The following is a 24,668-nucleotide window of genomic DNA, read 5'->3' on the forward strand; positions in this document are numbered from 1 at the left end:
GGGTTTTGGTTGAGTTTTTCAACCCGCCAACCCATTTATTAAACGGTCATATATGGTTTTCTCAAAAAATAAATGGGTTGACCCGCCAACCCGTTTATATTCTTAATAAAAAAATTATTTTATTTTTAAATGTATTTATGTATCAAATATTAATATTTAATAAGTATTATATAATATATACCACTGATTCATAGATCATTTGACTGTTTTGATATTTTGACTCGTAGTGGATGGTCTAAGGTTGTAAGTCGTAACCTATAAGGCTAAGTCTGTAGCATGTTTCTATAAATGCTTTTAATTTTCATTTGGATGTTTAATACTTAAATGTCTAAAATTTGGACCCACGAACCCAAAACCTGTGAGCCCGTATAAATAAATGGGTTGGCGGGTCATATATGAGTTTATGCTCCAAACCCACCAACCCGTGACCTGTATATTTAAATGGGTCGTATTTGGGTTGTCATATTTTGACCCGCCAACCAGCGAACCCGCGACACACCAACCCGAACACGACACGATTGCCAAGCCTACTCAAAATCGCAAAGCAAGTCACGTCTCCAGCTCCTGCTTCCTCTTCCAGTTGTGGTTGTTGTTCATACTCAAAATCGTGGCTCAACTAAAATGAGACTAAAAGCCCAAAACCATGAAACCAAACCAGAGCCAAACCGTTAATAACGGTTTGGTTTTGTTTGGTTTTAATTTTTGAACGATTCGGCTTCGGTTTTCGCTTTACAAAAACCGTAACTAATGGTTTGGCTTCGGTTTCACCTAAAAACCGAAAAAACCGGACCGTGAAGTAATGTCGAATAACGCCATTGGTGGGAGGGGGTGTGCTAGCCGATATAGTGGTGTTATTTTGTTGCCACATGGGATTAACGGGGTAGGGCGTTGCCTATACTCGATAGTCTAAGAGTGTTAAAATTAAAGGTGAAAAAATACTTGCTTTTAGCCGTTTACAATAGAATCGAGTAACCATGTGGATCACACTGATTATCTACGATTAACGAAATCTAAAGTAAGATATAGAAGGATTGCGTATGAATAAACGAAAGTAGATTATACACAATGCCATTATATCATGGGTAGATGTATGCTCGAGATAAAAAAAAATGCATGGAAATGAATCACAACATTAAATGTTTAAACGATAGTTTTGTTTCACTATGAATTCTAGTTGCAAACCCATAGTTTTGATATAGTATAGACATTTACTAACGGTTATGTAATCAACATATTCCAATATTGCAAATGTCGATGCCAAAAAGAAAGTAAATGCTTTTAGAAGGTCAAAACTATGTGCTATTCGCCTCTTCTCAAAGTTAAATAGTCCTACCGAATTTTATAAACATTTCACTAATTGAAAATAAATATATTTATTGGCTAATACATTGCGACATTTCATAATTCATAATTTGGCAATAAAAACGATAAAACCCGACAGAAAATATGTTCTCCACTAGAAAACTTGGACAGAATAAGATCGAAAGACACCATAAAAACATATCAACATGTTAATTCCAAGTTGGCATCACAACCAACGCTAAAAAAGTGCCAACTCAAACGGTCAAATGCTCTAAAATAAGCTTTCGAAAGCTTACACATCTCAAACTCTGTGGTGAATGGTTGTATGGCACGTAAATGCTCCAACCTATAGTTCCTCACATGGAACTTAAAACTATTGCCAAGTATAATAATTCGGTTTAACATATCATGTCTCCAGTTGGTCATTAGGAGACTTTCAAATAGCCATAATGCACAACGTGGCATGAAAAAAGAGTTGGGTTCTTAGCTTCTCTCTTGCACCACTCATTAACCGAAAGAACACAACAACCGAGTTGCTCAATAACTTTCAATTCTGTCAAAGAAATAATCGGATCGAAAACCTCAACATCTCCGATCCAATCCACTTCTTTTTTCATCAGGATCGCAAGGCTAAGCTGTAATTCAGAGGATCTAGAGGATTCAATGCTCCCAATTCCGTAAATCACCATCTTTAACTTGTGTTCTGATTCCGTAACCTTATGGATATGGAACGAAGCTTCGGAGGTACGGATTTGATTCAGAAAAGCAGCGAAGAATCCAGACTTCTTTAGTTTCTCAATAGAGATTTGCATCTTCTGCATCAACTTCTGTTCTCGTTGTGGTGTCGTTGTGAGGTTTCTAGGAGCCCAAGGTGTTTGTTCTAAAGCTGTTATGAAGTTTCTGTAAGAAGCTGCCATTGTCATGCATATACTAGGTTGCTATGCAATCAAAAAGATCAGAAAGAAAAAATCTGCAAGATGGAGATGAGTACTTGATTACCATCATTTGTGAGAATTAATGAGATCTGGTATTTAGCAATTAGTTATATACCCTAACTTTTCAACAAATCGAATTAACAATGTAACATCCTCATCAAATATTTATGTTAATATGATACATAATAAAACGTACACAATGAAACACGAATGAAAATCCAACCTAGGTCAATGACCAGTGCCCAAAAAATTTCTATCCGCTCGATCCGCGAAAACTGATGCCCACGAAGCTTTCTACAAACATTAAATTAATAAATGGAGCGAAAGTGATACCATGAATAAATATAACCGAGAAACAGTTAGGGTTTTATTATCAAAGAAGTATGTATGAAGAAATAAAGAACTATAAAGAGGAAAGGATTACGGTTTCTAGGGTTAGATAACAAAAGCCTTAAATAAGGGCCCAACTTAATCTACTCTGATAAATGAATGTTTTTTTGTCACATGTAACACTCTCATTCAATTTGTCAATGTCATTTTGTGGTTATTTTGAATTAATTTCTTTTCCACATGTAATTTTATGGGTTTTTCTATTTTAATAAATTTCACATAATACATTTTAATATAGTAATTACAATAAATGTAGTAATAAATAAATATCAATTTCATTAATAGACTTACCTTTTTATTTCAAAATTTCCAAATTAAACCTCATTAGTTTATTTTGTTTATTTATTTAAATTTAAAAGATAAAAATACCAACTTTAATTATTTATTATTTTTTAAATTTTCCTATAAATCCAAAGTTCTAAATATTTAGACATTTATGGGTCCTACATCTAGTCCCCTTATAAGTAAACAAAATATATGCTAACAATTAATACTGATACATATACACGATCGAGGCATTGCGCTATGGAATGTGGATCCACAAGAGGGATCAAAAGCAAAGTCAATGGCGGCAAAGGGAGAAAGTCAATGTACAAAAGAAGTCAAGAGTGTCTTGGAGACTTGCACCACTAATTCATGTTCATGCTAATTGTTTGGGCTTTTTATGGAGAGATTATATCTATGGGCTTTCTTATGTAGTTATTATTAATAATATGGTTATTTTAGGTATAACCCATATAAGTTATTTTACTATAACTTTAAGATTCACTAAAGGTGGAAAAAAAAATGGCAGCAAAACAAAATTTAGAACTGGAATTCACAATCCGAGCCTCAATATTCAAAAAGGGGTGTATTTGATTTCATCCATTTATACAATCAAAACTACCAGCAAACTTCAATTTTTTTACCATTTATCAACCTAAAACAATTTAAAAAAATACATTTTATATATGTATTATGCATATGAGAGTTTCAAATATATATATATATATATATATATATATATATATATTATATATTATTATTTGTATGGAATTAAAAATCTTATATATATTTTTTTTATAATTCTTTAAATTAAAAATCACCTAATAAATTATTATTAAATTTGAATACAAAAAGATGGGATGCCCCAGAAACGCATTAGAGGCCAGAGAGGGAAGAAGAAGCATTGCAATTTGCAAATCAAATGGGGAAATGAAACCGTCGACATGGAATTGGAAGCGACGTTTTATTCCAACGGATACACTCAAATCAATCACTAATCAGGTAATTAATTTTCAACCACGCAACAATTAGGTAAATTATGTCGCTTTTGTTCATCTTTAATTGTATATAAGGTGATTTCAGAGGATTTTATGTTGATATACCCAACCGCATAATAATATATTAATATGTTTATAACGCGTATTAATTTTACTTTGATCAACATAATTTACCCGGTTATGCATATTGGACAAATGCAATTCACTCCAACTTTGAATATACGTAACGGTAAATTTCAAGCATTTTCATGGTCTCCCGTTTTAAATGTCAGTGAACCAGGATTGAATTATTTTAGTTTTATATTATTCTGATTTCATAAATTTTATGTCTCCAGTAGGTTTGCATAGTTTCTTTTGATTTTTTTTTTTCATTTAGTCTTATAATAGTTCATATTAGACATGCAATGTTGTACAAATCCATATGATTACTAATGAAATCATGAAATAGTTATCTGATTAGTGTTTTTTTCCTAATTTTCTGCTCAATTCATTAGTTTTGTTCTTTTATAAGGGTTTTGATAGTTTAGATTAAACATGCTTAATTCCCATAGACATTAATCTTTATTATCTTGGGATAACTTTTGTTAAGATGAGTATTTTGCATCTGGTGAAGGATTTAAGGATGACGAGTACACGGTCTTATTCTTTTCCTAATAGCTATGCTTTTCCTATGTCTGTCACTTGTTCATAACTCTTGTACCTTATGTGGAATTTGTATTTACCAAGGTGTCGAATTTTAAGCTTTCTTCTTTCATATCTAGGAATTGCTAAGACAAGGAGTATGACTAGAAAGAAGAATCATGATGCTTGAGATTATTTATATTTTGTGATCCTTATATTTGGGGCCCTAGATCTTTGATTTCCAGGACATTAACAAGTGTACCTATTAAGAAAGTTAATCCTGGATTTGTCATAACGTGTTTAGAATAATAACTTTCACATAAATGATCAAAACTGAATTCTTCAGTTAGTGGAATATTTGTAAAAATTTTGACTTCGATTATAACTCAGAATTCTCGTCTTCCCGAAGCATTAAAATGTAGCTTTAGGAGACCATTTTAGCCATACATCAATTTCATTATATTCATAAACAAATGAAATATTTATAAAGACACATAGACCATGGATTGTTACTTAAGTTATTGAACAATATATCAACCATTGTGCTGCATAGTGCATTATGCTGCAAAACAACCTCAAGTTGTTTGTTTCTATTTTGTTCTTGTTGAGATTTCAATGAGTTACTACTATAATATATGTACTACTATAATATTTTATCTGTTTTTTGTTTTTCTTTTTAGCATTTTGTAAAACTCAATTATTGAAAAGTGTAGTGTTTGTAGTGTTTGTAAAATTCAGTTATTTTAACATTTTGTCTATAACTCTTGTATCTTATGTGGAATTCATATTTTACACCATGATCGTGAATATATATTTTACTTTTTCAAGTGTAGGAAAAGCTAACATAAGGAGTATGCCTACAAACCAAAATCAAGATTCATCTAGCAGTATGAGGTTCGAGGCTTGTGAGAATAGTGGTGTGGCACCCTGGCTAGATCTTAACCATGACATTCTTTTTTTAATAATGAAACAACTTGAAGTTGTTGATTTTTTTGCATTTAATAGAGTGTGCAAGTCATGGAGGTCATTTACACTCTCTAACAAGAACAAATTTATGGCATCCAAACCACCCTTGTTGATGCGAATCTTTAATCATGCACATAAGAAAGAGTGGTATTGTCGCCTAGAGGACTTTGAAGGAAAAAAGTTCAAAACCATCCTACCACATTTTTCTAGAAGGAGATTTGTCGGATTAACTTGTGGTCACTTAGTTTTATACGGGGAAGAAACAAACGACTTTTGGCTTGTGAATCCTATCACAAGACATGAACTTCATTTCCCGTGTTCACCCTTTCGTGTCTTTCCAGATAGATTCAAGGTTATCCTTGTCTTTTTACTTTCAATAAACGGTTGGGTGTTTATTGTGATAGATAGATTCGAGAATAAAATATGGGTTTCTATAGCAGGTAAAGGAGCATGGAATCATGTCTCCCCCTCTTTTCCCATCTTTGATATTCATTATTTCAAGGGGAAGATATATACCTTACACATTGGTTGTAATCTACCAGAAGTGAATCATTTATGTGAACTAAGAGTCGCTTCAGATCCAAAGCCTGAAATCATGTTACTTGAAACAAGGAATTATCCGAAGCCAGACTCCTCACTTAAAGGGTTTGTAAGTTCGGGTGAAAACCTTTATGTGATGCAATGCATTTCACAAGATGAATGGAAGCTTCACAAACTAGATTTTAGTGAAATAAAATGGGCGTGGGAAGAAAAGGCAATAGGGGAATATGCATTCTTTCATAGCAACTTCAGGTATTGGGTTGCTATAAAATCAGAGTCATGGGCTAACCACCCTCGGACACAATATGAGAGATATGCTTTCTTTCCTGACACTCCGAATAGTAGAATTCATAAAAAATGCAGGATTTTTCGGGAAAACATTTGGTACCTCCTCCATGATTCTTTGTTTGTACGTAGGTTGAAACATTTATAGGAATTAGATTTTGCAGTTTGTTGTTTAAACATTTTGGTTGTCATTTATCTGTGGCTTCAATTTTTCTCCCTTTTCTATGATGTGGCATCTTTTGTGATAATATGTGTGGTGTACTCTACAAATGTTTCCTGCATCCATCAATCAACACATTAATTCTTTAAATTTATAACAAAAAAATGTTAAACTCCTTTTCTCTCGTGAAAACTAGATGCACTCATGCAAAGCCATGTTTAGTGTTTACTATATTACCCACTTTAATTTGAGGTCAAATGAACTAATTGTCCTTGAAATTCTATAAAGTTTCAAGAAACAATTGATAATCACACTCAACAGCAAAAACCAAGGGATCCAAACAGAGAAATAGTAGGGCGAAATTTATGACAATGCACATCAATATGGAAAGTGGTGATAAGTACTTGTTTCATCCCTAAAAATGGAAAGTGATGATAAGTTCTTGTTTTATATGGAAACTGATGATAAGTTCTTGTTTCATCCCAAAAAATGTTTCTTGCACTATTCACAAATTGAAAAGGATGAATGACGGAAAACACATAGCAACAGATTAAAAATCTTAAAAAGAATTAAAAAAACGACGACCAAGATTAAAATAACTATTGTTCAAATTAATTTGTGGATCGCCATCAAAGTTAATAAAAAATAAGGTAAATTATAGAAGAATAAACAAACTATAGTCCCCAAAATTATTTTTGTTGGTAAAAAGAACACCATCATTAATTCTTACTTCCACATTCATTTCTTTGCATAAACTAAAATTGTCTCATTTAAATCATCCATAAAATAAATAATTAGCATCTAAGTGTCATAACTGCTATGTTAAAGGTAAAAAATAAACAGTGAAAAAATTAAACACAACTTTACCTCGCGATCCTATTATTCGCTCACCTTTTACCCACCACCGCCTTTCTTCGCCGTCAGCCACCGCCAAAATCCAAAATAAGGATTTTAGGAAAAATTCTCACAAGTGTTTTCCTCCTCATCACTGTACCATGGCAAATATCATATTTGTGAAGATTCAATCCCATAACCAATATTTGATCTTCTTCTTATAGGAGTTCGGATTCACACATACTGGTCATATCTATTGAACATAATATCTCCAATAATCTGCTTGATTCCATAGAGAGGAGTACATGGAAATATATGCAATGCCCATACATGATTGAAGCAAAAGAAGCCCACTCTACGAGTCACATAGTTGTGGAAGAAGACTCATCAAATCAACAACATTGACCGCTCTCTTCATGGTCAGCTCGCTAATAAACCCTGTGTCTTTGCTAATAGTTCCCCCCCCCCCCCAGGAGTTTCACCCCTAAAGAAGTTCTCCCTATATCCGTTGGGGATAAATCGACACGAAGCTTCCTACCATCGTAGGAGGGCCAAAAAATCTTCGTTTTCTTGATGTTCAACTCAATACCCAAGCTTGGACCATACATCTGAATGATGTTCAACACTCTAGCCACCTCCTTTGAATCCCCAATGACAGTCCTGTCATCTAGATACCAAGCATGGAGAATGAGCTTACAATTGTCTCTAATTTTGTGCAGAAGCGGGTGCAAAACGAGGGCAAAAAGAAGAGGGCCCAAGGTGTCGTCTTGTTGCACCCCAGTGGCAAACCATATATTTTGGTCTCTGCTATAAAGTCTCACTGCTTGCCCATACAAGAAATTCACCCTAAAAGAAATAGAAGGGCACGTCCTTTTAACCTCGTGGAGCAAGGTTGATCTATCCATCAAGTTATAGGCATTCAAGAAATCCACTGTAAGCACTGCAAGAGACTCATCAGCATGGTGTTCACTCGGCACCCTATTGGTACCGTGTAACACATCCTTAGCACCCCCGGACACACCAACGCCGAACTGAAAATCATGAATGTACTTATCCATTTCTTTATCCATACCTTTCATGGAAACATTGGAAACCAGACGTCTCCATATAGGTTTTAATCAGAGGCGTGAGAGGAGCGGATGCAATAAACTCTGCCAAACTGGTCGGACATCTTCCCGCTAACCATAAATTAACCACTAAAGTGATAGCACGTATGAGATACGTGGCTATAGCAGACTCGTATCCACAAAGGGCATCCAGGATGTGTTGAGCCCTCAAGCCATCTCTCCCACATAATCTCATGTGTTTCTTACATTTATTTTGTGCTAGAATGCATCAATAGGAATTTAGTAAAAATTAAATAATTATTTAATTAAATAAATATATGTATTAAATGATTTACATAACTGTATGTATATTAAATGATATCCATATTTATAATTGTCTTTTTATAGAAACTAATTAAATTCACAATTAATGTCAGCAATAACATTATTTCAGAATGAATTCACATCTAAGTTTTTATGTATGAATTCATGTTTTGTTTATGGACTCACTCACTTATAATACAACAAAGTAACATGGAACATGAAGAACGAGAGTGCATTCTACTATAATACACTCTCATTATTGTAGAATAAACTCTCATTCTAATAGAATACACTATCGTTCTCCATGTTCCAAACAACTTTGTTGTATTTTGAGTGAGTGGATCATGAAATAAAATACGAACCCATACTTGAAAACCTAGATACGAATTCATTATGAAAAAATATTATTGCTGACATATACGAACCCATTATTGTAGAAAATCATTAAGGTACTTATCCATTTCTTTATCCATACCTTTCATGGAAACATTGGAAACCAGACGTCTCCATATAGTGCCTACTACAATTGGACAAATCCTATTGTTAGGTTTTAATCAGAGGCGTGAGAGGAGCGGATGCAATAAACTCTGCCAAAATGGTCGAACATCTTCCCGTTAACCATAAATTAACCACTAAAGTGATCGCACATATGAGATATGTGGCTATAGCAGACTCGTATCCACAAAGGGCATCCAAGATGTGTTGAGCCCTCAAGCCATCTCTCCCGCGTAATCTCATGTGTTTCATACATTTATTGTGTGCTAGAATGCATCAATAGGAATTTAGTAAAATTAAATAATTATTTAATTAAATAAAGATATGTATTAAATGATTTACATAACTATATGTATATTAAATGATATCCATACTTATAATTATCTTTTTTATGGAAACTAATTAAATTCACAATTAATGTCAGCAATAACATTATTTCAGAATGAATTCACATCTAAGTTTTCTGGACTCACTCACTTAAAATACAACAAAGTAACATGGAACATGAAGAACGAGAGTGTATTCTACTAGAATACACTCTCATTATTGCAGAATAAACTCTCATTCTAATAGAATACACTATCGTTCTCCATGTTCCAAAAAACTTTGTTGTATTTTGAGTGAGTGGGTCATGAAATAAAATACGAACCCATACTTGAAAACCTAGATACGAATTTAATATGAAAAAAAATATTATTGCTGACATTAATTACGAATTTAAATAGTTTCCATAAAAAAGAATAATAATTATGAATATCATTTAATATACATATAATCATAGAAATCATTTAATAGCTATCTTTATTTGATTAAACAATAATTTAATTTTTACTAAATTCTTATTGGTGAATTTAAGCACACAATAGATGTGAGAAACATTTAAACTTACATCCCTCTCTCTCTCTCTCTCTCTATCTCTCTCTCTCTCTCTCTCTCTATATATATATATATATATATATATATATATATATATGTATATGTATTCTAATAAATGATTAGGTTTATTCTCCTATTGACAAGCGTCATATTATTGGAATTTCTCATTAATATTATATGTCACCTATCATGCCACTTGTCAACCTATTAATTATCAATTTCAAATTTTAAATTTCCCACTCTAATTATATTTAATTAATAATTGATTCTCCATTTTAAATTTTAAATTTTTTCACTTTAATTATATTAAAATAATAACATTAGATTAAAATTTAAAATAAATTTAATATAGATTATAAGGTGATATAACTTCACGTATTTATTTAAATCAATGATTATAATTTCATATAACTAAAAAAATATCTCTTAAGTAATAATTTATTTAAAATAATTGATTAATAGTTTAAACTTTTTAATATGAAAGTTTAATTAATTTTATTATCGTGGTTTTCGCAGGCTATAAACTTATATATATATATATATATATATATATATATATATATATATATATATATATATATTCTAATAAAAGAATAGGTTTAATCTCATATTGACAAGTGTCATGCAATTAGAACCCCTCATTAATGTTATATATCATTTATCATGCCACTTGTCAACCTATTAATTATTCATTTCAAATTTTAAATTTCTCACTCTAACTTCATTAAATTAATAATTGATTCTTCATTTTAAATTTCAAATTTTTAAATTTCTTTCTTTAATTATATTAAATTAATAACATTAGATTAAAAAATAAAATAAAATTAATATAAATTATAAAATGATATAACTTCACGTATTTATTTAAATCAACGATTATAATTTTATATAACTAAAAAAATATCTCTTAAGTAATAATTTATTTAAAATAATTGATTAATAATTTTGATTTTTTAATACAAAAATTTAATTAATTTTATAACCGTGGTTATCACGGGTTATAAACTAGTACATATATATATATATATATATATATATATATATATATATATATATATATATATATATATATATATATATAGTTTTAATTCAGATCTAAGGCTATTATTAGATGGGTCATTTATATAAATTTTAAAATTGTTGGTATTATATTGTAACTTTTAAAAAGTCAATGGTATAATGGTAATTGCAACTTTAGACAATTCCTATAATTTCTCAATCTCTCTCGTATTTCCTTTTAAATTTCCAATGTCCCTTTTCATCTCTTTTTTTTTCTCTCTCTCTCTATCTCTCTCTCTCTCTCTCTCTCTCTCTCTCTCTTTATATATATATATATATATATATATATATATATATATATGGGTTTAGGTTATTATATTTTAACTAATTATTGTGTGATTGTATACATAAATATGGGCCAATCAATTTACCTATTTTAGGAAAGTGATTAATACATATTATTTAATTAAATATAATTGAAAAATACCATCTAATTTAACTAGAATGGTATTTTAGTCAATTAATATAGATTTAGTAAAGCAAATTTGCATATTTTAAGGGATCATAGATTCTATTAATTTTAAAAATCGGATTTTACGAATTGTAAGGTTTTAATTCGGACATTCTGACAGAATATGTTTGATTATGTTCAAAATTAAAATATTCTTTAACCATAAAATAATAAAAAAAAATTAACATATTTCTTGATCATGACTTTAAAAATTTCTTGTAGAATTACAAAATTCTCGAACCATCAATTGAAGAATTAAAACAGAAATTACATTAATTCTTATAGAATACATGTAACAATTGCTAAGAATTGCATTTATTGTTAAGGAATAAAACTAAAAAAACTCTCAAAAGTGGAAAAAAAAACATCAAAATCTAACAAAGACACTAATACATTCTAAAAGAATAACGTTGCTAAGAGATGTCGTTCAAATTTCGTGGTCCGTTCTTCAAGTACCAGCTTATGTGGAAACAAATCCAATGAATAAATTAGTGAGAAAAACTCCATATTACATTCCAACTTAATTGGAATTTGTGATTCCATTCTAATAGAATTGGAATTCATTTACCAATAATTATATTAATTCGGGCATTCTAACAGAATATGTTCATGATTATCATAAAAAACATTCTTTTCTGATATAATATTATAAACAAATATTATTAAAATTAGTAATTTGGTATTCTCTTTATTAAAAAAAAGGATGAATAACACAAACACATAATTCAAAACAAATTGATCTTAAGGTTCAATATCTAATACCTATTTGATAGAACTCACAATTGCATTTGGCTTAAGATTAACAAAATTCATAAATTATTTGAGAAGCATCAAATGTTCTTACATTGTTGGAGTTGATGAGGGTATTAAAAACACCACATGTAAGCTATTGGCTTCCATTGTTCGAAAAAACAGATAAGGGATATGCAACAAAAAAATAACAGCAATAACAGTGAAAATATTTATGGAGTTTTCAGATAAAAAAAAGAAGAAATACTATTCAGTTGTAGCATTTTAGCGAGCGCTTGGTGTGCATCAAAACAACTTTCAATTTCCTGTAAAAATTAGACAATCAGAACAAATTCCCAATTCACCAAAAATATTACACCTTGATCAGAGAAACAACATGAAAACAATGTAAATCGGAGAATCTGAGAAGTGGATACTTCAAATCCGATTTAAGATATTGTGACATCCCCAAAATCTCGGCCAGAAAAGACCGATTTTCATTTATGCTTTAAAATAATTTCAGAGTAAATCCTTTTGATTTGAAAGAGTTGCGGAATTTGTTCCCAAAAACAAAGTATGATAAAATAATATTTACCAAAGCATTTCATAAAAGAAATGTATTTTCATTATATAATCAAAACTCGGGATGTCATGTTCCGATACAGACCATAAAGCACAAACGATAACATTACAAGTCATTCAACAAATATATACATATACAGACTTGTAAACAAAACAACTTGATGGTTCATCCATCTTATGCCCTTGCGCCACTTCCTGTAATACAAATAAACTGAGTGGGTCAGGCTTGGGAGCCTGGTGAGCATATAGGGTTTTCAACCCACAATAAATAATTATATTTAATTTCCACCAACCAACAATAACCCAATTACCCATTCCCGTTATTCTCACTTTACGTCCCTAAGACAACTAACATAAGGGACCTAGTCTAAGAATATTTCATCGGGGCGACAACACATGCTTCGGGGGTTCCTCAGCAATATAAGTCAAATAAGGCAACCATGAGGGGGATGGAATACAGTGAATGAACACCCAAGTTCATTAACACCTACAGGTTATGAGCCTGCTAGCGTTCCACTGGACTGTCTAGAAAAGTCCATGGTCGTCATCTAAATTCCGCTAGATGACTGGATCAAAACAACATCGAGGCCTCTCATCTGTTTATTACACATCAACTATCTACCCATGTTCTACCCAACATATTAGTAGATAAAATATACATTTTTATACATAGTTTCAAAACCTGTATAGCATGCTCAATCAATACATTTTCCACATAACAGATGAGGCACACACACATAACACGTATTTCATAGAGAAAATAATCAGATCTATAAGATAGAAGAAAGTGAATATACATTCACACACATAACAACAAAATATACACATAACACGTATTTCGTATAAAATACTTCATAATTATGCGTTAGAAGAAAGTAACTACACACTCACTTGATCAGAAGATGATCGGACAGCACTACGGCTTGTAGAAGTAGTAATCCTCAGCAGATCTGGAAGATCTCTACAAAAATCGAACTTCTCGTGGGCAGAGCTTCGGCTCGGGAATCGCACTTCTCGGGATCCCGGGAGCGTAAAACTTCTTTCTTAACTTGGATATGAGATCCGGGGTGTCGGGATGACTTCGGGGGTTTATGCGCAGAGCTTCGGCACAAAAAGGAGAAGAAATGAGCAAAAATACCCGGAACCCTGGCATCCTATTTATAGGCGGCTGAGCCTCGCACGTACACTGGGCGTACTACCTTACGCGGGGCGTAAGCCTCCGAATGCGTCACTGCATGCGTCATCCGAAGAACTCGAGTGTGAGGTGCGTCATGCTTCACGGTACGTCGGGCGTACTTCGGATCAGATCGGTGACTCCTTCGGATATACATCCGAATTAAAGATTAAATTTAAATACAAATTATTTAATAAATTTCGGAAATTCATATCTTCTTCATATGAACTCCGTTTTCGACGTTCTTTATATCCACGCGTAGGTCAGACTACGCTCTACAACTTTCGTTTAGACTTCGTCGGCTAATTTTGACTTTATTTTTTTTATTATTTATTTTTAGTAGGCCCGGACAGGAAAACTTCATTATAAATTCATAACTTCTTCGTTTGACGTCCGTTCTCGCCTAACTTTTCATCGCTTCGATACCAACAACGAGATCTTCGGTTCTCGTTTAGATTGTTTCGGCTAAAAACCGCTCGATCTCAAATCGAGTATTTCGGGCTGCATACCGCTAAGTCGAAACTTCAGAAAATCATAACTTCCTCATACGAAGTCAGATTTTGGCGTTCTATATATATTCGGAAACCTCGTTTCAACTACTACAACATTATCAAAAGATAACGAGTTTATTTTACACTTAAATTATGACGCTTATTTTTATTCTTAATTAATCAAACCACATAATTAAGCAATTAAGCACAAAACACATAATACTCAAATAATACACCTTTATTATTTGAAAATGGGTTACAAAGATTAACCTAGACTATTCCATCAACGAAAATGTCTGGCCTGGAAACGCGGGCGTTACAGATATCATACACTGAAAAATCCCGCAACTGAAACAAAAAAAATGTAAGAAGTGGATACTTCAAATCCAAAAATAAAGTCTGGATGTTGGGTCGCTGTCACACCAACGAATTACAACAGGTGTAGCATACCTCAAATCCGAAATCAAAGGTTGGATCTTCATTCGCTGTCAGGTTTGGAGAAGCTTGGGGAGATTAGAAGTTGTGGAAGGAAATGGAATGGTTTAGATGGGAAAAAAATCAGAGAAGAAGACTTCTTTTGGAGGAGCTTGTGGGAGGTGGAAAAACGAAGCATTAAGATACACCGGGTATGTCGGTTGCTTCTCTCCCACGACCCAGCATCCCCAGAGCCACACTGTTGTCTTGGTGCTTTCCTCTGTGACTACATTCGGTTGTTCCTTAACTCTCGATCAGATAAAGGCTGCAACTCTGGATTTCTGATTAGAACTCGTGGACGATCAGTGAGGGGTTTCCGAACATGATCTGAAAGCGTCGATACCTCTAGGATGCTAGGGTTTTATCGGGTGGGAGATTGAGGAAGAAACGCTTATTTATTTAGGTTAAAAGTCAATACCATGATTATATGAATTATTTTTGGAAGTTACTAAACAAATTACTAAATTACCCTTATTTATTTATTTAATTATTTAACTTTTTATTTAATTTAGATTGGCTCACATTTATGCATACAATAACACAATAATTACTTTGAATACTTGAACCTATCTCTCTCTCTCTCTATGTATATATATATATATATATATATATATATATATTAGGTGAACACCCGCGCGTTGCGCAGAATACAATAATATATTTGAAATCTTTACAAATATATATTTCTTAAATATATTAATCACGTTGTTAGCTATTATATAACAAATCTTATAATAAGTTGGTATAAACACTCTGGTTTTGAATTATATGATAATTTATGTAGACAAATTTTAAAATTTAATAATCTCAATTGTCTCAATGAAATCTAATTGTGCGTTACTCATGAATAAAATTAAATTGCATGTTCATTAGACAAACTAGATTTGAAGCATTAGGGTTTGCATGTACACCATAAGTATGTTGTAGTGCTCAAAACATATCAGTGGTATCAGAGCCTAGGGCTGTTTGTTGATGAATTTGATGTTTATTTGATTGAATATTAACTGAAAATCAAAAATTTTGAGTTTTTTAGGGCTGGACTCGCCGAGTCCATGATTGAACTCGCCAAGTCCACTAGGTACTCAGCGAGTCCAATGCTGACTTTACGAGTCAGCGAGTCTGCCAGCTAATTTTCGCGATTTTCTTGCTGTTTTGGCTTAAGATTATTACCAAAAACGTTTTTAATTGATAGAATTCGATTTTTATTGATTTTGGGTGAATATCCTTACCAAAATAGAAGATAATTACCAATTAAGTAAATATTTGTTACCTTATAAGATAATGTTTAATTATTTAAGTTATTTGGTGAATTATCTTTCAAGAAATTGGATTAGGTCATAATTAGATAATTACCAATTAATTGTTAATTGCCTTCTTTGAATTGTTGATCTAGAATGTTCTTCATAAAGTTTGAAAAAGTTTCAACTTACACCCTTAAGGTTTTATAGTTTTAAATTTGAACTTAATAGTTTTAGGTTTTGAAATTTAAATAGTTAAACCATAATGTTTTGAAAAGTTTCAAGACTTGCCCTCAAGTTTTGGAATTTAAAATTTGATTAAAAGTTTAATTTTGAAATATTAGATTCTAAAACCATAGTATTTTTGAAAAGTTCAAATTACATCCCTATGGTCTTATTAAGTTAATTAAATGTGTAATTAAAAGAGAGTTAATAATTTCATAAAGTTTTGGTTTACATTTAACTAAATTAAAAGTATAATTTATTAAATTAGACCACCTAGTATTTTAAAAGTATAGAATACACCCTTATACTATATGTAACATTAAACGTCTAATATTATATATATATATATATATATATATATATATATATATATATATATGTGTGTGTGTGTGTGTGTGTGTGTGTGTCATTCTTACCATTAGTAGGCCTCATTCATGAAGCTGGTCTATAAGAGGTGTTTAAGGAAATTGCCTATAAAATGACGATTGAATGGGTATCCACTCTTACCTACCGCACTCTTGACTGGTGGAGGGTCGTTAGCCGAACGGGTAGGATATGAAGAAACCTTCCATTATAAGTATAATGAAGTACAAAGTAACTAAATGCTTTTACTAATTCCCAAATCATAGTTACTTTAGGCAAAATGTGAAATTGTATGCTAATCCATGGAATTACACTTCATACCCTTGTCAAACGTTAGTGGAGCGTGTGTGGTTAACCGACACACTAATTTGGGGTTGACATTGGTAGTGAAGGGTGACTCGATGTTTATCATAGATCAATGGAGCGTGTGTGGCTAACCAGCACATTGATTAGGTGATAGTAGCATTGAGTGTATCATGTTGATTCACATGGTTATTCACACCTTGTTTATGATCCTCGGCATCCCAGTCGCAAACTTGAAGGGCATAATCGAGATTTAAACATTTCATTGAAAAGTTCAATGAATCTCAAAAGATCTAGGAGTTTCAATTCATTTAAAACTTAAACTTCGTTTTCATTTTTCATGGTGGAAATTGGTAAATCGTCATTTACCTACCTTCAAATATTCTGCAACTAGATTACGACATCCCTCTTCTTGGTTGTAGAGTATTGTGTTGGATCCTAGCCTTGATGTTTCGTTTGGGTGTTACATCAAGGATTCTTATCAGCTGACTTGAATTTTCTCCTGTTTGTAGATGTTTGGTTCTGACAATCATGGTCTTCTTGAATCCTTTAAAGATGATATTCCATGATATGATCGAGGAACAAGAGATCATGCTTCACTTCCTCCACCTCCTCCAATTGTTTTCCCTAACCCACAAGTTCGAAGGCTTGAAAAGTTCAAGCCCACTCAAGCCTTATTGGCAAGTAAGCACGAAAATGGAAAGTTTGTGTGTGCACACGTCTTAGAAATAAAGTCACATATTGACAGGTTGGGTATGCTGGGTGTCGATTTCTCAAGGAAGATGGTTGTAGACTGGATTCTTCATGATGTGATAAGATTATATTTTGATGTTTTGTAGGATCGAAGAAAGGAAAGGAAGCTTAAGGAAGAATCGTGTTGAATATGATCATGAAGAAATGAATTTCGATCGCATGGATTCGAAGATCGGATTTGTGAGCTGCTACTTTAGAGTTAGGATAGATTTCTAAGAAATATATAATAGCATAGTTTTCAGTTGAACTGCATTGTAAGGACAATTTTTTCCGCAATAAAATAAAATTTGATTTTGTCTTATTTATTTATCCTTGCAATTGCATGTATGAAAAATTGACGTTTGTATATTTATATTGTTAGCTATAATGAATTTGATTCTTAATTATGTTAATTGTGGAAATGTCAAGAATTTGCCAAATTATGAAAGATTATCATTGCCCAAGTTTCAATTGGACAAAAACTTGGAATCGTGCAGCTTGGTTTGTGTGATGAATGAGAAACTTTATATTTGAAAATTTAAGACTAATTCATTGACAAAGAGTCAAGTGAAGGACTAAGAGATCAAGTTTGCAATGTTGTGCAATGGTCTAGTCCACCACAAAGAAAGATAATAGATTCATTACGATTTGCCAAAAGCCTGGTGAATATGGTTATGCTTACAAGTTTAAGTATAATTCTGCATCACTAGAAAGGTCACAATGAAAGGCAGGACGAATAAGAAGGATCAGTAAGGAGGAAAGATAAAAGTTTGCCCATTCTAAGAATAAGGGAGAGTACCTTTTATCATGTTTTATGATCGTCTTAACGATTAAGAACCATATCTCAAATTAATCCTCTAAGTGATTCTTAGTGCATTTGTCTGACTAAGAAGAAGAATTGAAAATTGTTGAAATGGTTAAATCAAGAAGCCGATCATAATTCGTTCCAATATCGAGTCTTAGAGTTAAGATTGCGATATTCAGTAACACACCTTATAGGTTTATAACACTTATAAAATGTGGAATAAGTAAAGTTTCTTATTCTTGCACATTTAAAATTGGTAAGTTGTGATGTCTTAAAGAAGACAAAGGCCAACTAGAACCAATTAAGTGAAGTGTTAGTCTTGATAGGATTTCGCACTAACTCTTGAATATTTGTTCTGTCAAGGAAAGTTCATTGACAAGAGAATCATATATGTCAAGAGGTCAGTGGGAGTCTAAATGGTCTTGAAAAGTTCAAGAACAAATCAAGAATAAACCAATAGTTAATCACTAGCACACGACTTGAGGTTTGCGACCTATCTTGTTGACATAATTTTGGTTATGTGTCATTCCAGATTAATTCAACTATGCAATATGAGTTCTATGAGTTCTCAATTGAATTGCATAAAAACAAGGCACCCTATAAATGGAAAGTACATTGATAGGAAGGGGTGAGCTTCTTGACAACCTGGAAGCAATGGTGGGCATTCGTGCTACCATAAGGCAAGAAATCAAGAATAAAGAAGTTCAGTCCATATGGTTTGGATAGGAACACATACACCAGATAAATCTAAGTGTCATAAGGTTTCACTCCATTCATGAAAATGATTGTGAGAAAATGCTTTCACTATGAGATATTTTAAGGAGATAGCATTTGTGAAAATTATATTCTCAAATTCGATTATGATTACGACATCCCTTTTCATAGTTCGAATTGTGAGATTTGACAATTAGTCTAAACATTTGGGACTTATTGCTATAAGTTTTGAATTGTTTAGACACACATTCAAGCTATCTAAGGAAAGGCGTATGAGGTTAAGAGGCTTAGATAAAGGTTTATCAAAGCATCAAGTATCAGAAATTTGCACTTAAGAAATTCAATAAGCATTGTTTTTCTAGTAGTTCAGCTGTTTTCTGAATACATGTTAAAGCTAGTGGGAGCATAAGTGTTATGCTAAAAGAGATCATCATCATGTTAGTGGAAGCATGATTATTATTCTAAGTATTGTAGGTTAACAATATTAATTATAGAAAACAAAGTTTCACTTTGCAAAGTTGCAGGGGTTGAAAAGTTGTTTTTGCTATAATCAAGGGAGAGAATATTATACTTTGTTTCAAAATCTAAAAGCTTAGATCGAGAATTTTAATAAAAATTAGTCGAGGATACATAGTGCATTCTAAAAATTCGATTATGATTACGGTATCCCTTTTCATATTCCGAATTATGAGAACATGGCACATAAAATATTATGGCAAAATACTGATAAAGTATCATGTCTGTATGTGAGACATTATGCATCGTGTCCCATACGCTTCGGATATAGGATCGATTGCATATGCTATAATATTTGACCGTTCTAAAATTTTCCAAATGCCTAGGGCATTAAGAGGGAAAAGGGACTAGAACTAGTTTTGACTAAATAATTGAACAACTGTCAAAGGATGATCTGAAGATCGCTAAGGATTTGTCGCTTGTGAGTAGTTGGGAGTATAATAAAGGAAGGACCATGTTGACATTATTATGAATAGATAAGATTCTATTTAGAGTGAGTTGTCACGTGGCAAATATAGAAATGTTTCCATAAATGGGAATTGGATATTAAGAAAAATGTCTAGATTAGAAACTTTTATGCGAGAATGATGTTCAAAGGAATGTACTTTGAATGTGAGACTTCACAACTATGGAATTGTCTCGTAACAATCTCCAATAGAGTACTTTGTAATTTCATTGGCCGAGTCTAGGTGACTCTGTGTTGTGACATTACGAAAGGATCGTTGCATAAAATGTTAGAATCTAACATATTCTAAAAGTGGCAAGAATTTGGTATTCTTACACTAACGATAAGGATTGGGGATTGTGAAATGAGGTTCGCTGGAAAAAGTTTTTTAATTAATCTATTTCACAATGTATGGACCATAGGTAAACAAAGTGTGCATGCTTGGAGCATGTGACAATTGTTAGTATAATTCAAGTGTCAAGTTGATTATCTGAAACATTTAACAATGAATAATGAGTAATCAACATGGTGATTAAATAAAAGGTGTTTTATTTATACTCAAAAGTTTGGGACCATATAGGATTAAGTATTATCGTTGTGTTTCACTTTGCATGTTTTGACTTCCAGGTTATTCTGAATAACAAGGTTATTCGAACCTCCACAGTCGATCATACGTTGGAAGTAGGTATGAAGCAATACTCTCATGAATCTGTCTGTAGATTGTCTAAAGTGTTTAGGCATAGCACAAGTTTGCTGTAGAGTTCATGAGTCCTTTGATAAGATTAAAGTATTGGATTAAACCCATGATTACTTGAATCACTTCATGGATATGAGATGATAATATTGTATATTCTTGAAACCGAGACGTGTGAGTTGTAATTACGATTCGGTTGCACATTGATAATATGTAAACGCACCAGTAACTTGGTGTTATAAAACATATTGTTGTGTGTGGTTTGATGAGTAAGAGCAAGCGAGCATTTGAGTCGAAGTTTATCCACTCCTTTTTCCCAAAGTGGGATAAAAGCGATATTTGTGGGCCCCTCGATGATTTAGTGATAACACCCTAAGCGCCTGGCCAAGCCGGGACTAAGTTGATGTGTTCAATTGTAGTATATTGTCAGTTGTCATAAATCGGATGTCGGGAAACAATACATAGTCAGAGAGAATGATTTAAATCCATGTCTCGTGTCTATACGATATCTTTAGAATGGAGGAATATATGATCCCTTATCTAAAGGACACGCGTATTTGATAAGATCAGAGTTAACATCGGCTTTTGAAAGATACGATTGTTGATCAGGTTCTGAAGTTATGCATAATAGTTATTAGTCTTATCCAAGTGGGAGACTGTTGGATTAGTGTCTAAGTCCATAACTATTTTGGTATGTACTTGACCCGATTATGAGCATGGTCATTTTGGGTTGCCTTCACCATAACAATTTGTGGGAAGAATTAAGGAGAGAGGAGATTAATTATGATTTATTAATATATTATAAGAATAATATATTAAATTAGAGATCATATTGTTTAATTAATATTAGTCAATAATTAATTGATAATTAATTTTGTGGCTAAAACTGTCAATTGTGTGATAGTTGACTATTGGGCTAATGGACTCCATAGAAGATGGAGTGGACAAATTCTATGGGGAAACCCATAAGAAATCGTCTAAGGCCTCTAAGGAGGGAGTCCATGGACTTCTTGGAGCCTAAGCAGTCAGATTAGGGTTTCCTAAGTTCAAAACCCTAATAGCCTCACATATTTAAGGACCCCTAGGGCACAAAAAATGTGGCCAACTAATTCCTTAGGGTTTCTAGACATTTTTGGGTGCCTCTTCTCTTTTCCTCCTTCATCCTTATTGCTAGTGGTGTTTGTGACTCCATTAGAGGTGCACACTTGAGGCACTAAGCTTTCTGAAGCCAATTACAAGGAGGAATAGATTGTTATTGCTACATAACAATCAAAGGTATTCTCTAAACCCTAATTCAGTTTATAATATGTTAGATCTAAGGTTTATAGCTTTGGATAATTCAATTGCATATTCATTAGACAAACTAGATCCGAAGCATTAGGGTTTGCATGTACACCATAGGTATGATGTAGTGCTCAAAACCCATCAAAAACAACTTAATTGGATTTTAGTTATTATAAAATATAGTTTTCAGACACATTTTAGTTAATTCGATTCATCGATTTAGATTATTTTATATTTATTATATTTAATGTTTTCCTTTTAACCTTGTTATATATATATATATATATATATATATATATATATATATATATATATATATATATAAAGAGAGAGAGAGAGAGAGAGAGAGAAAGAGATTTTTAAACAATATTTAATATTTTACTTTAGATTTTAAATTTTACACTAAAATTTTTAAGCTTATTTGATATATTAATGTAGGTTATTTATTTAACAATATATTGAAGTTAACAAATTAAGTTTATCATATTAATAAGCCACAAATGTAATAATATAATCATTTATACATACACATTTTTAACCACTGTTATTGTAAGTTATTTTAAGCTATCTAGTTGAAAACTTTTAACGATTATAAAAATATATGTAGGATATATTTTAGTTAAATTGAGATTATAATTTAGTTTTTGTATTTATCACTACAATTTATCACTTTTAACTATACACAAAATATTTATTGGGTTTTTTAAGTGGAACTGAAATTTATATTTTAGTTGACACTGTAATGTTATGTTTAAATTAATAATTTAAGTATTTTATCCAAACAGTTCAAAAGCTGTAGATTTAAACTGATAATGGTTACATACAACAACATATTAAATCTAATAAATTAAGTATAATACGTTAAAAGTTAAAAATATAACTTTATAAGTAGAAATAAAGATATTATTTTAATATTGAAATTTACTTTATTTATGATTACACTTTACGTTTAATATTTATTTAACTTTATTAACCAACTTATAACTATTATTATAAAGACACTACAATTTATCACTTTTAACTATTTACAAAATATTATTTGGGTTGTTTAAGTTAAACTAAAATTTATATTTAAGTTGATCCAATAGTGTTATATTTAAATTTATAATTTAAGTATTTTATACAAATTGTTCAAAAGTTGTAGCTTTGAAATGATAGTGGTTTGCATCCAACAATATATTAAAACTAATAAATTAAGTATAATATGTTAAAAGTTAAAAAATATAACTTTATAAGTAGAAGTAATATATTAATTTAATATCGAAATTTAGTTTATATATGATTACAGTTTAAGTTTTATATTTATTTAATCTTATTAACAATTTATAATCGTTATTAGAGAGAAAATGAAAAGTCATAGGAGTTTCAAATGAATGTGGTGAAAGGAAAAATGCATGGGAGTTTCAAATGAATGTGGTGAAAGGAAAAATGCTTCCTTTATAAGCATACTAGGCGAATGACCGCGCGTTGCACAAAAACACCTATATTGTTGAAATCTTTACAAATATCTGTTTTTTTTAAATATTACAAGAGCATTGTTTTTAAATTTGATATAATAATTCGTATACTAAATTGATATAATATATTGATTATTTTGAATTATAAGATAATATATACATCTACTATAACCGTGTAATCTCAACCGTTTTATATGACTTCTACCCGTTGGTTACTCATAAATAAAATTAAATACAATATATTTAATGTTATTTATAGTTGTTGTTATAGTTAATTAATTTTTTAAAATTTATCTACTTAACATTTTAATTTCTATCATTGTGATTATTTAAAACATAAAACATTGTTTTTTTTTTATTATTTTAAAGGTAACAATATAATCATTTATATAGAGTTGTTTTTAACTATTGTTATCGTAAGTTATTTTAAGCTACTATTTGAAAACTTTTAACGATTATAAAAATATCATTAGGAAATATTTTAGTTAAATTGAAATTATAATTTAGTTTTTGCATTTTGTACTACAATTTATCACTTTTAACTATTTACAAAATATTCATTAGGTTTTTTAAGTAGAGCTGAAATTTATATTTAAGTTGACACTGTAATGTTATGTTTAAATTAACAATTTAAGTATTTTATCCAAATAGTTCAAAAGATGTAGCTTTAAACTGATAATGGTTTACATACAACAACATATTAAATCTAATAAATTAAGTATAATACGTTAAAAGTTAAAAATATAACTTTATAAGTAGAAATAAAGATATTATTTTAAAATTGAAATTAAATTTATTTATGATTACACTTTAAGTTTGATATTTATATAACCTTGTTAACCAACTTATAATCATTATTAGAAAGACACTATAATTTATCACTTTTAACTATTTAC

At 31.2% G+C, this 24,668-nt stretch overlaps 1 protein-coding gene and 1 pseudogene across 1 annotated transcript; one reads left to right on the forward strand and one right to left on the reverse strand.

The window, feature by feature from the left end:
• Nucleotides 1–1,503: 1,503 nt before the first annotated feature.
• LOC145098493 (protein SENSITIVITY TO RED LIGHT REDUCED 1 pseudogene) lies at nt 1,504–2,219 on the reverse strand (annotated as a pseudogene).
• A 3,255-nt stretch (nt 2,220–5,474) lies between these two features.
• On the forward strand, nt 5,475–6,449 carry LOC145098494 (uncharacterized). Its single transcript, XM_079036129.1, has one exon. The coding sequence runs from the start codon at nt 5,475–5,477 to the stop codon at nt 6,447–6,449; it is 975 nt and encodes a 324-aa protein (XP_078892255.1).
• Nucleotides 6,450–24,668: the final 18,219 nt, after the last annotated feature.

The sequence above is a fragment of the Lactuca serriola genome, chromosome 4 (genome assembly GCF_051521515.1).
Source record: "Lactuca serriola cultivar US96UC23 chromosome 4, Lser_US96UC23_V15, whole genome shotgun sequence".
Taxonomy (NCBI): domain Eukaryota; kingdom Viridiplantae; phylum Streptophyta; class Magnoliopsida; order Asterales; family Asteraceae; genus Lactuca; species Lactuca serriola.